The sequence below is a fragment of the Oryx dammah genome, unplaced genomic scaffold, assembly GCF_014754425.2.
Source record: "Oryx dammah isolate SB20612 unplaced genomic scaffold, SCBI_Odam_1.1 HiC_scaffold_19, whole genome shotgun sequence".
In the NCBI taxonomy this organism is placed as follows: domain Eukaryota; kingdom Metazoa; phylum Chordata; class Mammalia; order Artiodactyla; family Bovidae; genus Oryx; species Oryx dammah.
Genome location: NW_024070203.1, coordinates 50,096,904 through 50,113,943, shown reverse-complemented (window position 1 = coordinate 50,113,943; position 17,040 = coordinate 50,096,904). Strand labels below are relative to the sequence as shown.

General features: G+C 36.2%; 1 protein-coding gene across 2 annotated transcripts in view; it reads right to left on the bottom strand.

Annotated features, from left to right (window-relative positions):
- Nucleotides 1-1,620: 1,620 nt before the first annotated feature.
- The window catches only part of PI15 (peptidase inhibitor 15), a 35,968-nt gene continuing 20,548 nt past the window's right edge, over nucleotides 1,621-17,040 (bottom strand). For both annotated transcript variants that reach the window (XM_040262072.1, XM_040262071.1), the window contains exons 3-6: nucleotides 12,472-12,590; nucleotides 11,177-11,309; nucleotides 10,940-11,055; nucleotides 1,621-7,715 (exon numbers count right to left, since the gene is read on the bottom strand). In XM_040262072.1, the coding sequence (XP_040118006.1) occupies nucleotides 7,580-7,715; nucleotides 10,940-11,055; nucleotides 11,177-11,309; nucleotides 12,472-12,590 (504 nt within the window). In that variant the 3' untranslated portion in view covers nucleotides 1,621-7,579. The remainder of the gene's footprint in view (nucleotides 7,716-10,939; nucleotides 11,056-11,176; nucleotides 11,310-12,471; nucleotides 12,591-17,040) is intronic.

The window sequence follows — 17,040 nt, the reverse complement described above, 5'->3', positions numbered from 1 at the left end:
TTCTAGGCACTAGTATGTGTGCACTATGACACAGAGATAAGTAACATATTTAAACAAATGTAGGAACCAGAAATCAAATGGCCAACATTCGCTGTATCACGGAGAAAGCAAAGGAATTCCAGAAAAACTCTACTTCTGCTTTATTGATGACACTGAAGCCTTTGATTGTGTGGATCACAACAAACTGTGGAAAATTCTTAAAGAGATGGGAATGCCTGATCACTTTACCTGTCTCCTGAGAAATCTCTATGTGGATCAAGAAGCAACAGTTAGAACTGAGCATGGAACAACTGGTTCAGAATTAGGAAAGAGTACAACAAAATTGCGTCCTGTCGCCCTGTTTATTAATAACTTAGATGCAGAGTACATCACGCGACATGCTGGGCTGGATGAATCATGTATCACAAGCTGCAAGTAAGATTGCTGGGAGAAATAACCACCTCAGATGTGCAGATGATACTATTTTAATGGCAGAAAGTGAAGAGGACCTAAAGAGCCTCTTCATGAGGGTGAAAGAGGGAAGTGGGAAACCTGGTTTAAAATTCATTATTCAAAAAACTAAGATCATAGCATCTGGTCCCACCACTTCAAGGCAAATAGAAGGGTAAAAAGGGGAAGCAGTGACAGATTTTATTTTCTTAGACTCCGAAATCTCTGTGGATGTTGACTGTGGCCATAAAATTAACACACTTGCTTCTTGGAAGGAAAGCTAGGACAAACCTAGACAGCATATTAAGAAGCAGAGACATCACTTTGCTGACAGAGGTCCAAATAGTCTAAGCTATGGTTTTCCCAGTATTCATGTATGGATGTGAGTGTTGGACCATAAGGAAGGTTGAGTGCTGAAAATTTGATGCCTTCAAACTGTGGTGCTGGAGAAAACTCCTGAGAGTCCCTTGGACTTCAAGGAGATCAAACCAGTCAATCCTAAAGGAAATCAACCTGAATAATCATTGAAAGGACTGATGCTGAAGCCTAAGCTCAAATACTTTGACCACCTGATGAGAAGAGCCAACTCATTGGAAAAGACTCTGATGCTGGGAAAGATTGAGGGCAAGAGGAGAAGGGGGTGGCAGAGGATGAGATGAGTAGATAGCTTCACTGACTCGATGAACCTGAGTTAGAGCAAACTCCGGGAGATAGTGAAGGGCAGGGAAGCCTGGCATGTTACTGTTCAGGTTGCAGACTTAGCAACTGAACATCAACGGTGAACTGGCCTGGGAGCTCTCCCGTCTCACCAGAGGGAAAATTTGCCTGCTGCAAGGCAGAACCATCTGTAAAACACCAGCCTTCTTGGTCCAACTAGTGACCAGACATGGTGCATCCCCCACAGGAATGCCTATGGTTTCTCTTCTTACCCTCAGTATGAAACATGGAAATATTTATGTTTAACTACTGCAGTTTTTCTCAGCCAGAACTTCTTAACATAGTGTTCTGCTCCTCTTTCTCCATGGAAATGTCTTTTGCATTGGGGTCTCAAAATATTTTGTGGAATTAAATAAAAAAAGAAAGGAAGAAGGAAGGAAGGAGGCAGGGAAGGCAAGAAAGTTTTACTATTGTAAAACTATTGAAAATCAGGAAATGAGTTCATTATGAATTAAAATCTTAAACACAAAACAATTCATTATAATATTTTATTGAAGGAAAAATAATATAGTGGGGCTTAAAAAGCTACACTTGTTATGCTTTATAAAGTCAGAGGTTTACACAGGTTTAATGTATGTACACATTCATGACATTATATCACAACATCAAAGGCACCTTTTACTACCACAGTATTAGGTAACGAATAAAAAATATCAAATCTTTTAAAAAATCTAAAATGATACAATCAATTTTAGGATTATGTACATATTTGAAACATTCAGATATTTTTAAACATGTTCTATGTGCATCACAATTATCTCTAATTCTCAAAGTATTATGGTACCAAAATTCTGTTTGTCAAATAACAAAGCACAAGATACTGTAATCTATAACCAAGCACCAGTTAAAATCAGGGTTAAATGCTCCATCAATTAGTTTGACTTCTAACACATGCAAAGTGAAGTGGGTACTTAAGAATTGAAGGTAACCATTGCAAAACTTTTAGGGTCTCCATTTTTTTTGTCTTTAATTAGTTGATTTCTTTGAGAAAATGGGGAGAACTGGATGACTTTGATCAATGTTTTCCTAGTGGTTTTATGGAATCCTAGGCCTCAGAAGAAACTTTCAAGGCACTGGAGAAGGTTTAGTCCACGTTATGCATATTATATATTGGAGCTTTGTGTAGGATTGAGATCATACAAAGAGTTTATTGCTTTAAAATAAATTTGAAAATACTAACATGGGAAACTGCTTTAAAATATATTTCATTTGGTTATGCTAACACAGTTTAAGAAATATCTTTGTTGAAACAGATTATCACACTTAGTCAACTGCACAACTCAAGTGAAAGGTTATCTAAAAATGTTGCTTTCATTAGTTACAGAGGATATAATCCTAAATTTTTATGTATATTTTTAAGTCCAGAAGGAATTTGAATAGAACAATAAAATGTCATCATTAGCTCAATAGTATGACCAAAGAGCATTATCAAATTATAGATCAACAAGTAAAAATGGAGAGAGAATCTTTTGATATATGAAATTGTTTCAATATATAAAAATAAATGATCACTTCTGAAAGTGAAACACATAGTTCTGTTCACTAGTTTTACCTCTCACCGTATTTATGATGTAAAAAAATTAAAAATATATTTTATTAATACCTAGTTCAAAAAAGAACACTGTTAATAAGCACCTCAGGACTAGAATGCCATAAAAAATTATTATTTAGGAAAATGGATATCAAGATATATGTATTACCCTCCTAGAAAATTATGTAAATAGAATCAAGCATATTTAATTGCATCAGAGTTACAGAGTATCCAAGAATTTAATATTATGCAACTTAATTTTTTATTGAACTGAAGAAATGGTTTTATTGGCAGGCCAAGTTGCCATCAAGAATTTGTTCTTACAACCACCAGAGGGTGCCAGTGCCTGAAGCACAGTTGGTGTAGGTGTACTCTAGTTGATAACTTGAATTTTACATTCCAAGTTTAAAAATGCTTTTTAAAAAGATAGATAACTTCTAAGAAATATATTTACATTCTGTAACACCCAAATAATGTTGGATTATTATATAAAAATAGAGCGCACTGGCTTATTTTGGTTAAGATTCATTTAACAGGATGTTATTAATATTTCTAAATCAGGAATTGAAAGGACATCATTTGTAACTATGAATAAAAAGAGACTTTTTAATCTACTAACACTAACAATTCATTTAGCACCACATATATAGCACCAGATTAGATACTGATAGTTCACACTTACTAAAAACCTTAATTGCAAAGAAACTTCAAAATTAAAGCAAGTATATGGTGGTTGTAATGAATTTTCAGCACCATTAATGAGTGAACTGTGTTGACTGGCCTCTCATAAGTCAAAGTTAAAGGATGACAGAATTTTAAAAAATCATTTTGCATGTGTTTAAATGTCTTCCCTCACACATATAACAATACAAAAAAAAAGCAAATATAAAACAAAGATAATATTAGACGTTGACAGAAATCTATTTTAGTCTCCCTAAACACTTCCATAGGAAACGGCTTTCTTCCATCCAAGACTGGTGTCCTGTGCTACTGCAGAACATTGGGAATGTTGTTATACAAGGGGGAGAAAACAGACCCCAGTTGAAGCATGACTTTTCCTTCCTGAATACATTCAAATGATCTGTTTAACTTATGTATTCACTTAATAAGCAGGATATGAACACAGAACACTTGAACTGGCCTAAAGCGATTCATGGGGTCACAAAGAGTCAGGCACGACTGAGTACTAAACTGAAATATGTTTTTGATTGCTTATGTAGATGTTATAAGTTGATCTAACACAAGCATATACTAATGAGGAAAATATATATTGCTTCAATTCAAATATTCTGAGTAAATTATACTGATTGAATTTTCCCTACTGTTTGGTCAGCTCTGTGCTAAAACTTCATGGAACTTTCAAATGAGTATTTCCACAAAAGTTTCAAATGAACTGCCAAGTGAACTTGGTAGGGAAGTCCTAACAGACCACGGAAGTGATGCTGCTTAGACTACTGGACAGGAAAAAACAAAACATGATAAACAATGAAAATTGTTTCTGCCACATTTTAAAAGCAAACTTACCTACCATAACCAGGAACATTAAGAGTGTGCCTACACAACTCAAATACAACTCTGTAAAGGAATCCATCAGTTTAATAGATCAACTTGTAATTTTTCCAGTCTTTTGATGACATGGAAGCCAAAAGAATTGATGCTATGACAGAATTTTTAAAAAATTTTTCTACTGAATAAAGGATGTAATGAAAAATCCATACCAAAGATAAAATTCAATGCTGTAGAATATGTATGCCAATCACCATTTCGAATGAAACCTATTGACATGAAAACCTCAATACTATTTAAAGCTGCTCTCATGAAATAGCTTATGCCCAGACCCTTTTTCCCTCTGGGAGTTACAGTGAGAAATAGCTATCCTAGCACCATTGTTGCATGCTGTGAAAAGTATGACACTCTGGGTTGATTCAAGCAAATGTTCATTTGGTTTAGCCTAGAAAATAAAACATTTCACATGGCCACTTTATATTACTAACTTTAAGAAGCACAGATAGAATAACAAATATACCCGTTACATTTTCAGCTCAGTTGTTAAGTTATAAATAAACTTATATTTGGAAAGGACTGTTGTGTACAAGTTTATGAGTATGTCGTTCCTAGTCTTAATCTGATATATTTGGTGCTTTATCTGGATTGTTGATGCACTCAAAGCTTTGTATTTAAGACATTTTTTGTCTTAATGAAACATGGAAAGGTGAGGTTCCTCTAATTCTTGCAATACTAGACTGTTGAGTTAATTCTAAAAACCCATTCATATAAAAACTTATTACACTATAGCCATTATAAAAGAAGCTGGTATAAACACACAAAGATAAGACAGAATTTCTGCCAAAGAGGAGCTCATGAAAGACTTAATTTTATCTCAAATAAAAGCTTCACAACATTAACGATAATTTTAATATTCATGATTTTCTATTAATATGGTAATTTTACCTTCAAATGAACTTCTGTGAATCACATGGCAAATATCATTATTCTTTTTGAGACCTGAGAAATAAAGCCACACAAGTAAACCAGCAATAGGATGGAACTGATTATAGCCTTTTTTTGGTTTAATAGTTATTTTACTACTTCTGTAGAACTAGTTTAGGAAACTCAAGAAAGACTATCTAGATAAAGCAAACAAAAATCCCACTAATGAGCTTTCTCTCCAATTGCCTGTGTATATTAGCTAAAAGTTGATTTGAGACCTGACTCTTCCTGTTATTTCTGTTCTTCATATTAGTCTCCAAAAATACTTATTTTTAATAAAGACTATATATGTTCCCACAAAAGCAAAGTTGTTTGATAGGAAAACATTTGGTCAGATTCAGTATGTGAAAGAAATCTGGCCAATTATTTGTCATCATGAAAACCTGAGCTCCAGATGCTGGATAATCCCCCATTGGATTTAATTAACTATCTGTCATGTTTCAATGAATCTACACTAAAAAACTGCAAATGTGTAGGGAATTTTAAACAAGTAGCTTCCTTCTGTTATTTGTACTCTGGAACTAACTGTGTTTACTGATTCTGTAATTCTACTGCAGCATTATATAACTTGAACCACACACACACACACATGCACACGCACACATGCATGTGTAAAATGTAATGTGTTAAGTGTCTTGATCCATGTGTTGAATTTCTCCTCTCTGAAAGTGATTTGAAAATAAATATTTCCAAAATCACATGAGTGAAATTTTCACAGTGATGTGCTTTCCACCATGCTTCACTTTTGGGGCTTCCCAGTTTGTTCAGTGGTAAAGAATCCACCTGCGAATGCAGGAGACACAGGAGATGCAAGTTCAGTCCCTAATTCAGGAAGATCCCCTGGAGAAGGAAACGGCAGCCCACTCCAGTATTCTTGCCTGCAGAATCCTATGGACAAAGGAGGCTGGTGGGCTACAGTCCACAGGGTTGCAAAGAGTCAGACAGCACTGAAGCGACTTCGCATGCACACACGCAAACTTAATGGAGAACTGAAAGGTATTCTTCTACTTAGATATGGTAATAAAATTTGGTAATTAGTGCTTAGAAAATCATCTGAAGAGGCCCCTTTCACAAAATCATAGCTGTCTGTGGTGTGTAACATGAGATTTTCCACATGATGCTCAAGGATCATCACGCTGAATAGACTGGAGAGCAGGAAATATCCTTGGCACCTGCGTGTTTCTTTCTGGTATCCCTCACCTCCTGCTCACAGGCTTCAAGGTGTATTAAACCTTCAGGCTATGCCTTTCTGAGGCTCTCCGTGTGTGTTTGTGTGTGTGCACGTGTGCACAGTAACCCTATTTCCGTGGGTTTGCATGCCTGTCTCCTGAATCTTACTTCTCTTGGACCTCGTCAGTTCACTTAGGTCTTGCTTTCCACCTTCCAAATCAACTATTTACACTCACAGTTGTTCATTCTTCCCTGCCTCATTTAGTTCCAAGTACTATAGCTACATTTTCATGCTAACCAGGAGACTTATATTACATGGTGTGGCCTATCACCTATGTGAACATCGTTGGATTCACTTCCTCAAATTTACATGAAAAATCAATTTGTTAACAAATAACATTTTTACAGCAGATATTGAGTTAGCCAAAAAGTTCATTTCCCCATAACATCACAGAAAAATCCGAACAAACTTTTTGGACAACCCAATAATTACGCTGCATTATTTCCTGAATATTTTTGTGAGCTTCTTGAAGACAGGAATTATGTCTTATTATCCTTGCATGATCAGAACATAACTAGCAGAGTGCCTTGCCCATCATAGCCACTCCACACATGATTACTGGTACAATAAAAGAGGTTAAGCAAAATAAATGTCTTCAACCTTTCATAAATTGAGAATATCTTTTGGTGGACCCAAATAAAATACTTCCATAATGAAATCTGTGGTTCTTAATTATTATATCTAGATATCATGGAGTTTTATTAGTAGTTTGCAAATGATCAGTTTTGGGATATTAAAGAAATGGGTGCAGGAGATGTCCTACCACCTAACATATTGTTTCGAATAGGATTTTTAAAAAATTCCTCCAAGTTAACTACAAAATCAAATTATCTATGTATTACATCATCTATGTATGTGTATTTATAGGCCAAATATATGTTCTATTTGTTAGGAATGTAACATAATTTCTTTGGAAAACAAGCTTTGGAATTGGATGCATCAACTATGTCAATACTACATACACAGTATTTTAATTTAGACTTAGAGGTCAGAAAATAGAAATGGATGTTTGATTACCTCAAAGGATTAAACAGACATACAAGATAAACACTAATCTTTACAATGAATAATAAAAGGAAAACAAGATTATGATAAAATATGTATAATATGTGCAAAACTCAATATATATATATGCCTATGATTCCCAGAAACCATTATATTTCCTGGAGGAAAAGATAAACTTATTTAAACCAATACAGGTAGTTTGACGTTACGCCTGGAAAGCAGAGATTGTCAGTACAAGACCCTCCATAACTTGGAGGGCAAGCTGAACATGGTACCCCTACTTTATATGGTGCTTCTCCGATCCAGTTGCCCCTAGGAAAAAAAAAGAAGAGAGCATAAGTGTTACTTGCTCATTTTTAAAAATCTAATTGTCCTTAAGCACATGATCACACATTGACGTGTGATGACATTTTCAGAAGTGTGTCATTTTTAGAAAAGCACTGAAAGTTACACGCATTTCTTATTTCTGTAGCAATTTATTCTATATATCTTACTTTAAAAATACTTTCTTTCTGAGTAAGTTAATATCATGTTAATTTACAATAATTTACAATGCACAGTGACATTATTAGTCAACCCACATCTGACTTGATGCTCTATCCATCACCACAGCTGCCTCTTTCTTACTGCAGCTTTCCAGAACACATACGCTATGTCCTCCTAAATGTATTTTTTAAAAACTCATGTTAATGCTATTATAAAGATAGTAAAATATATACAAATACATACATATGTATATATATATATATATATATATACACATATATAAGGGTGTATGTGCTCAGTCGCTCAATTGTGTTCAGTTCTTTAGGACCCCATGGACTGTAGCCCACTAGGCTCCTCAGTCCATGAGATTTTCCAGGAAAACTGGAATAGGTTGTCATTTCCTTCTCCAGGGGATCTTCCCGATCCAGGGATCAAACCCTCCTCTCTTATGTTTCTTGCATTGGCAAGTGGGTTTTTTTTACCACTAGGGCCACCTGGGAAGCCCATATACAGTATATATACAATTTGGGGAGGCTTAGAAATGGTGACATGAGCAAGAAGTTGTCATAAGCACAAAAAATAGGTTTTAAGAGTTCAAAGGATTTCTTTCTAAAGTTGAATAGTTTAGATTCTCAGTATTCATAAAATGAGACACGGAAAACTCAGTAAGAGAATAATGGTTTACTGTGAAGAAGGCTGAGCACCGAAGAATTGATGCTTTTGAACTGTGGTGTTGGAGAAGACTCTTGAGAGTCCCTTGGACTGCAAGGAGATCCAACCAGTCCATTCTAGGGGAGATCAGTCCTGGGATTTCTTTGGAAGGAATAATGTTAAAGCTAAAACTCCAGTACTTTGGACACCTCATTGGAAGAGTTGACTCACTGGAAAAGACTCTGATTCTGGGAGGGATTGGGGGCAGGAGGAGAAGGGAACGACAGAGGATGAGATGGCTGGATGGCATCACTGACTCGATGGACATGAGTTTGAGTGAACTCCGGGAGTTGGTGATGGACAGGGAGGCCTGGCGTGCTGCAATTCATGGGGTCGCAAAGAGTCGGACACGACTGAGCGACTGAACTGAACTGAACTGAACTGAAGCAGCCACTAAAGATGATTCCAAAACAGTTTCCCATATGTAAACTCACAGTTATAATTTTTTAGCAATACTGTTAATTTTTTGAAATAATGCTGAACACATTTAACTGAATGTTGTCAATATTTTCCTTCATCTTGATGGCCATAATGATACACCAAATTCAGCATTTAGGATAAAAATAGTCACAATGTCTTACTGTTACTAAGCTCTTTTAGCTCTGATGGAGGAAGCAATGAATTTATTTACAGTAGCATGGTGATTATAACTACAGTACTAACATAACCACAGAGCCAGAAGTGTGAAGGAAACTGAATGGTCAGGAGAAAATGTGGTGTGTTGAAGTCAGGGTTGAAGATAAAACAACAGTGGAAAAGCTAAAATATTGAGCCATTGGGGAAGCCCCATATTCAATAGTAAATCAGTCAATGGAAAAACATATTTTAATTTTTATCCTTTCAGGCTAATTCATTTTCATTCTCTCATTTCTCTCTCTTTCTCTTCAACCCCTCTCCCGCCCCCCCACCACCACCCAACCCTGTGTTTCATTTTTCCCTGAAAAACAGGTAGGCTTGAGATAACTTCATGTTGGTATTCAACTATCAGTCAGAATTTTTAAACTTTCTTCACTGCCTGTTTCAAAAAATGGTTCTCTGTCACAGCAAATACACCATACTAACACAATATCTTAATCTCTTAGACATAAAACAATCAGACATCTCATCAATAATATTGCAAAAATCCCATCATTGGCCAAAAACAGAATAGCCAAATGAATGTAATAAAAGCCTCTTTCACTAGAGAACTGCCTGGCCTATTTATGTCAGAAAGAAGAGTTAGAGTCTTAATAGGGAAATATAAGGTGCATAACTGAAAATATCAAACAAATGCACAGTTTTAATGCTTTTCATGATGCAGTCACATTTTACTTTCCAAATCTTACTATTCTAATAACTGTGGAGAGGGGACCATTGGGAAAATCGCTATTTTTCTAACTTTGCAAAAACACTGCCCCTGGCATAAGACCATATAAATGAGTAATGCAGTTATTTGTGAAACGTTTTCTCATTCCCTCCCCATACTGGCAAAGCTGGAGAAAAATCTTTGTTTGGGACTTACTTTGGAAGACACCAGGCGTGTCATAAATCCTTTGCACATTTTAGTATTTACTCCAAAAGGGAAAAGACTCATGTATAAATACTGGAACACTTTATCCAAAGAGTCATTGTTATCAAAAAGGCATTTTATCAAATGTTAACAAATGTTTGTTTATCCTCATAATACAAAATAATGCTCATAAATATAAAATACAACTATATTTTACAATATCTGATCAATTTTCACAATATGAAATATACAATTTTATGTGTGCCACAGGATGAAATTACTAAATTTTTATACTGAAGTTTAAATAATGGCACAGCTTTCATTAAAAAGATGTCATAGCATTTAAATTTTCCCTTCTGATTCTGAATGCCTCCTTAACCACCTATGGAAAAAATAAACTGTGATTTTAATTCTACCCTTAAAAGAAAGAAGAAGGGCTTGTTTTCTTTTCCTAGTGAAAAAGTTAAGCCAACATTCTAGGAATGATTGATGAGAATACTGTGGTGTTGATAAATTCCCTAGAAGATCCTTGCCTGAGACTTTTATATAAGCTATCAAAAGCCTAGAAGCATATTTTTATTTTATAATTACCAGGTCTAAAGAAAGATGAGGAGGAGAATTTAGTGAATCTTCAAATCACAAATTGTCTTGCCCCAAATTTTAATCTAGAATCCTTGTGAAATCTTTCAGCTTTTAACTTTTCTAATATATGAGAAGATGGAAGATTTGAGGATCTGAGCTTGTTAGTTAAGTCTTACTCATATTATTTACCTGTTAAAAATATCTATCAGACTGAAGATATTTAACATCATTAAGGATTTCAGGAAGTAGAAGCCAACCAGATACTTACTTTGGGGCATAGTTGCATACCAAATAAACTGCACGGCGCCATACAGCTCCCCAAACATTCATGTTTTGACAAGTATGAATTGCACATCCTATTCGATTGGAGGTGGCCCAAACCATCTGAGAAAATAAACCGATATATCATTATTAGAATCAGGAGTTAAGAAAACGCAGGTTCACCAAAATAGAAAGAGCATTTTTTAAAAAAAGAATAAATCAGAACTGAACAAGACAAAATAACCTGTGTATAATGTGTGCACATGGGGCCAAAACATCTCATAGGACATCGGGGATTGCAATCCTGGGGATATGGAAAGGCATAGTCTTTCACTTCATCATACCATGGCTTGACCAACTGGAGAATAGAGCGGTATCTAAATATCAAGAAACACAATGAGAACTCGCAGTACAACGGTGGCAATATATAGTGGGCTCACATTAAATTACAAGTTAATTGTTCTTTTGCAGGCTATTAATGGCAAATCAAGAGCATATCCACCCCTTCACAATAACCATCACCACCCAGCAGAATCCTCTATTCCTCCCAGTAGAGCCAAATATGATAATGTTCAGGCCTGGAGCAAGTGATCCTGTATTTGTTTAAGTATGAGTCTGGTTGTTTCAAAAAGAGAAACGCAAATCTTTCAGGAATTATCATCTTTACCTTGTTTTTACCAATGTCAGAAATGTCTTCCACTAGAATCTTATACATAATTAAAAAATAGATTAAAAAAAAAAACTGTGATACTAGACTCAGAGTGTTTTTTCCCCTTAAAGTTGTATCATTTTAATTTAATGAGAATATACCCAATTTTTCTCCCCTGTATGGAAGGGAATGAGTCTTTGAATGTTGGATGATGACCTCTCACAGTGTAGAAAAATTATCCTGTTGCTGGAAGCAGCTTTATTCACAGTTGCATATACTTGCATATACATATATGTGCATATGTATATATACATATATGTGTAAATACATTGAATTTGTATAACACATATGTAGGAATATGCAAACATGGGAAAGCTGCATACACAATAATGGCTTCTGCCACTATCAAGGGATTTTTCTGAGCTAGAAGAGAGAGGATAAGGATACAACCTGATTCTTTCAAAGATTCTGGGAGATTAGTGTAGAATTCACTTTTCACTTTCATGCATTGGAGAAGGAAATGGCAACCCACTCCAGTGCTCTTGCCTAGAGAATCCCGGGGACAGGGGAGGCTGGTGGGCTGCCATCTATGGGGTCACACAGAGTTGGACATGACTGAAGCAACTTAGCAGCAGCAGCAGCAGTGTAGCATAAATTAAGGGATGGTGTCCCAAGGGTGAAAGCTGGGGGGTTTTTTAGGTTCTTTTAAAAATTTAAATAATTTTTGAAGACATCTAAAACAGTCATAGGCCAAGCATCAGTGACTGACATATAGTGAGTTCTCAATAAATACTTGTAGATATTACTTGAAATTGGTGCTCCTAACACTTGGAGTCCATAGGCAATAAAAAGTTATCTGGATAAACAGTATCAGTGAAACTATTTCTTACCTTCCAGTTCGTACAGATAGATTTTGACCTAAAAATCTCAATAAGTAAGAAGGTCCGTGGTCCCAAATGCAGGTAGCTGCCCAAGCCTCTGCAGACTTTGCAAGATTTTCATCCCAAACCTGTGTAAGGGAAAAAAACCCTTCAGCTTACTGGGTTTGCTAGTAACAAACAAAAAAGAGGCAAGAAAGGATGCTACCATTTCCTAAAGTTCTTTCTCTTCTACTTCCTGACTAAAAGAAAGAGCAAGATTAGACCATTGTTATTTAAAGTTCTACAATACAGCATGGTTATTCCTCACAAATCTTTATTGTTTCACCAGTGTCATCTAGACCCAAAGTCCAGACAAAATATCGTGTCTAGATGGAACTTGGAGACAACTACTGACCACTAAAGTCAAATGATTTCCCTGGAGTTTATTCAGAGCTATTAATATATCTCAAAAATTAATATGATCAAATTTATTCAAATAATGAACCAAAACTGACAATGTGTAATATTATAACTTTTATTGAGATAGAATTGATATGTAACAATATATGTTTCAAGTGTACAACTTAATGATTTTTATATATGTATATATTGTGAAATTATCATCACAAGAAGTCTAATTAACATTCATCAGCACAAATTTCTTTTCTTGTGAAGAGAACTTTTAAATTCTATTTTTTAGCAACATTCAAATATATAATACAGTACTATAAATAGAGTCACCATACTGTATATTACATCCCCAGGAATTATTTTATAACTGAAACTTTGTACCTTTCACCCACCCCCACCTCATCTCTGGCAACCACCTATCTGTTCTCTAGATCTATGAGTTCAGTGTTGTTTTCGTTGTCGCTGTTTTTAGATTTCACATTTATGTGACATCATATGTTGTCTTTTTCTGATTTATTTCACTTAGTATAATGCCTTTAAGTTCCATCGATGCTGTAACAATGGCAAGATTTCCTTGTTTCTTATAGCTGAATAATATGCCATTTATCCCCTTATCTGTTGATGATAATTTAGGCTGCTTCCATGTCTTGGGTATTGTAAACAGTGCCACTATGAACACTGGGGTGAATGTATCCTTTTGAGTTAGTATTTTAGTTTCCTTCAGATGAATACCTAGAGGTAGAATTGCTATATCATATAATAGTTCTATTTTTATTTTGGGGGAGACATTCTATATTGTTTTCCGCAGTGTTGGCACCAATTTCCATTTCCATCTACAGTACACAAGACTCCCTTTTCTCCATATCCTCTCCAACATTTTTTATGTCTTGAGTCTTTGACAATAGCCATCCTAACAGGTATGAGATGATGTCTCATTGTAGGTTGGATTTGCATTTATGCCAACTTTTAAAGGTCAAACTACATTGTGTCATTTGAATATTTTATAGTAATGATAATATTAGAATTGTCATGAACTGGAAACATAGATGTATTTAATATAGCAATGAATTTAACTGAAAGGAAATTAATTTAGTGACTTTGAAATAAAATAGGAAAAACAATAACTGATGAACCCTTCAAGAGACACTTTCATCCTAGGAAACCATGGCACCCACCCTCAAAAAAGATTTGTTAGTTCAAAAATTGTCTTAAATTAGAAAAATGAAGTTATGTTACATAAATCTGTCTAGAATTATACTAAAATATATTCACTCACAAAGTTATGTAAACTATCGAGAGAGGATCTGGAGTAATTCTATGGTGACAGTGGCCACATCTCCACTGTCTATGTAGAAAGAAAGATCATTCAGAAAGAACTTTCTTTTAATTATCTAGAATATAATCTTCCCATTTAAGGATTAAGTTAAATATGGCAAGATAACACATAATACCCTTTTAATACTTTGGCTACCTGATGGGAAGAGCCAACTCATTTGAAAAGATGCTGATGCTGGGAAAGATTGAGGGCAGGAGGAGAAGGGGACGACAGAGGATGAGATGATTGGATGGCATCATCGACTCAATGGACATGAGTTAGCAAACTCTGAGAGATAGTGAAGGGCAGGGAATCTTGATGTGCTGCTATTCATTGGGTGGCAAAGAGTCAGACATGATTTAGTGACTGAAAAACAACCTTTTAATAGATGAGTAATCAATGTTACAGACTACCTGATGAACTATGGATGGAGGCTCGTGACATTGTACTGAAGGCTCGTGACATTGTACTGGAGGCAGTGATCAAGACCATCCCCAAGAAAAAGAAATGCAAAAAGGCAAAATGGCTGCCTGAGGAGGACTTACAAATAGGTGCGAAAAGAAGAGAAGTGAAAAACACAGGAGGAAAGGAAAGATATACCTATTTGAATGCAGAGTTCCAACAAATAGCAAGGAGAGATAAGAAAGCCTTCCTCAGTAATCAGTGCAAAGAAATAGAAGAAAACAATAGAATGGGAAAGACTAGAGATCCCTTCAAGAAAATTAAGAGATACCAAGGGAAAATTTTATGCAAAGATGGGCTCAATAAAGGACAGAAATGGTATGGACCTAACAGAAGCAAAAGATACTAAGAAGAGGTGGCAAGAATACACAGAAGAACTGTACAAAAAAGATATTCATGACCCAGATAATCACAATGGTGTGATCACTCACCTAGAGTCAGAATTTCTGGAATGTGAAGTCAAGTGGGCCTTAGAAAGCATCACTATGAACAAAGTTAGTGGAGGTGATGGAATTCCAGTGGAGCTGTTTCAAATCCGGAAAGATGATGCTGTGAAAGTGCTGCACTCAATATCCCAGCAAATTTGGAAAACTCAGCAGTGGCCACAGGACTGGAAAAGGTCAGTTTTCATTCCAATCCCAAAGAAAGGCAATGCCAAAGAATACTCAAACTACTGCACAATTGCACTCATCTCACATGCTAGTAAAGGAATGCTCAAAATTCTCCAAGCCAGGCTTCAACAATACGTGAACCCTGAACTTCCTGATGTTCAAGCTGGATTTAGAAAAGGCAGAGAAACCAAAGATCAAATTGCCAACATCAGCTGGAACATCAAAAAAGCAAGAGAGTTCAAGAAAAACATCTCCTGCTTTATTGACTATGCCAAAGCCTTTGTGTGGATCACAATAAACTGTGGAAAATTCTGAGAGAGATGGGAATACCAGACCACTTGACCTGCTTCTTGAGAAATCTGTATGCAGGTCAGGAAGCAACAGTTAAAACTGGATATGGAACAACAGACTGGTTCCAGATTGGGAAAGGGGTACGTCACCCTGCTTATTTAACTTATATGCAGAGTACATCAGGAGAAACGCTGGGCTGGAGGAAGCACAAGCTGGAATCAAGACTGCCAGGAGAAATATCAATAACCTCAGATATGCAGATGATACCACCCTTATGGCAGAAAGCAAAGAACTAAAGAGCTTCTTGATGAAAGTGAAAGAGGAGAGTGAAAAAGTTGGCTTAAAACTCAAGATTCAGAAAACTAAGATCATGGCATCCAGTCCCATCACTTCATGGCAAATAGATGGGGGAAAAGTGAAAACAGAGGCAGACTTTATTTTGGGGGGCTCCAAAATCACTGCAGAATGGTGACTGCAGCTTTGAAATTAAAAGATGCTACCCCTTGGAAGGAAAGTTGTGACCAACCTAGACAGCATATTTAAAAAGCAGAGAGATTACTTTGCCAACAAAGGTCCATCTAGTCAAGGCTATGGTTTTTCCAGTAGTCTATGGATGTGAGAGTTGGACTGTAAAGAAAGCTGAGCGCTGAAGAATTGATGCTTTTGAACTGTGGTGTTGGAGAAGACTCTTGAGAGTCCCTTGGACTGCAAGGAGATCCAACCAGTCCATCCTAAAGGAGATCAGTCTTGAGTGTTCATTGGAAGGACTGATGTTGAAGCTGAAACTCCAGTAGTTTGGCCACCTGATGCAAAGAACTGACTCATTTGAAAAGACCCTGATGCTGGAAAAGATTGAAGGTGGGAGGAGAAGGGGACAACAGAGGATGAGATGGTTGGATGACATCACTGACTCAATGGACATGAATTTCAGTAGACTCCAGGAGTTGGTGATGAATAGGGAACCCTGGCATGCTAGAGTCCATAAGGTCACAAAGAGCTGGACGTGACTGAACTGAACTGAATCTATGTTAAGGGCTCCCTAGGCGGCTTGGTGCTAAATAATCTGTCTGCCAGTGCAGGAGATGCAGGTTCAATCCCTGGGTCAGGAAGATCCCCTGCAAAAGTAAATGTCAACCCAACCCCGCATTCTTACCTGGGAAATCCTAAGGACAGAGGGGCCTGACAGGCTACAGTCCATGGGGTTGCAAAAGAATTGGAGACAACTTAGTGACTAAACACATACATACAATCAATGTTAAATATGGTATATTAAATGGAACACATTCATTCTATAATATTTTAATAAAAAGTTAGTGTCTGTTTTTTATGTGCTTGGTTTTTCAATGAATTGATATAACATTCTTTTACAATTATGAAAAATATTTTGTATTATGTTTTTCACAGTTATTTAGCTCTGTAAATTATTATAAAGACCCTGATGCTGGGAAAGATTGAAGGCAGGAGAAGGGGATGACAGAGGATGAGATGGTTGGATGGCATCACCGAAGC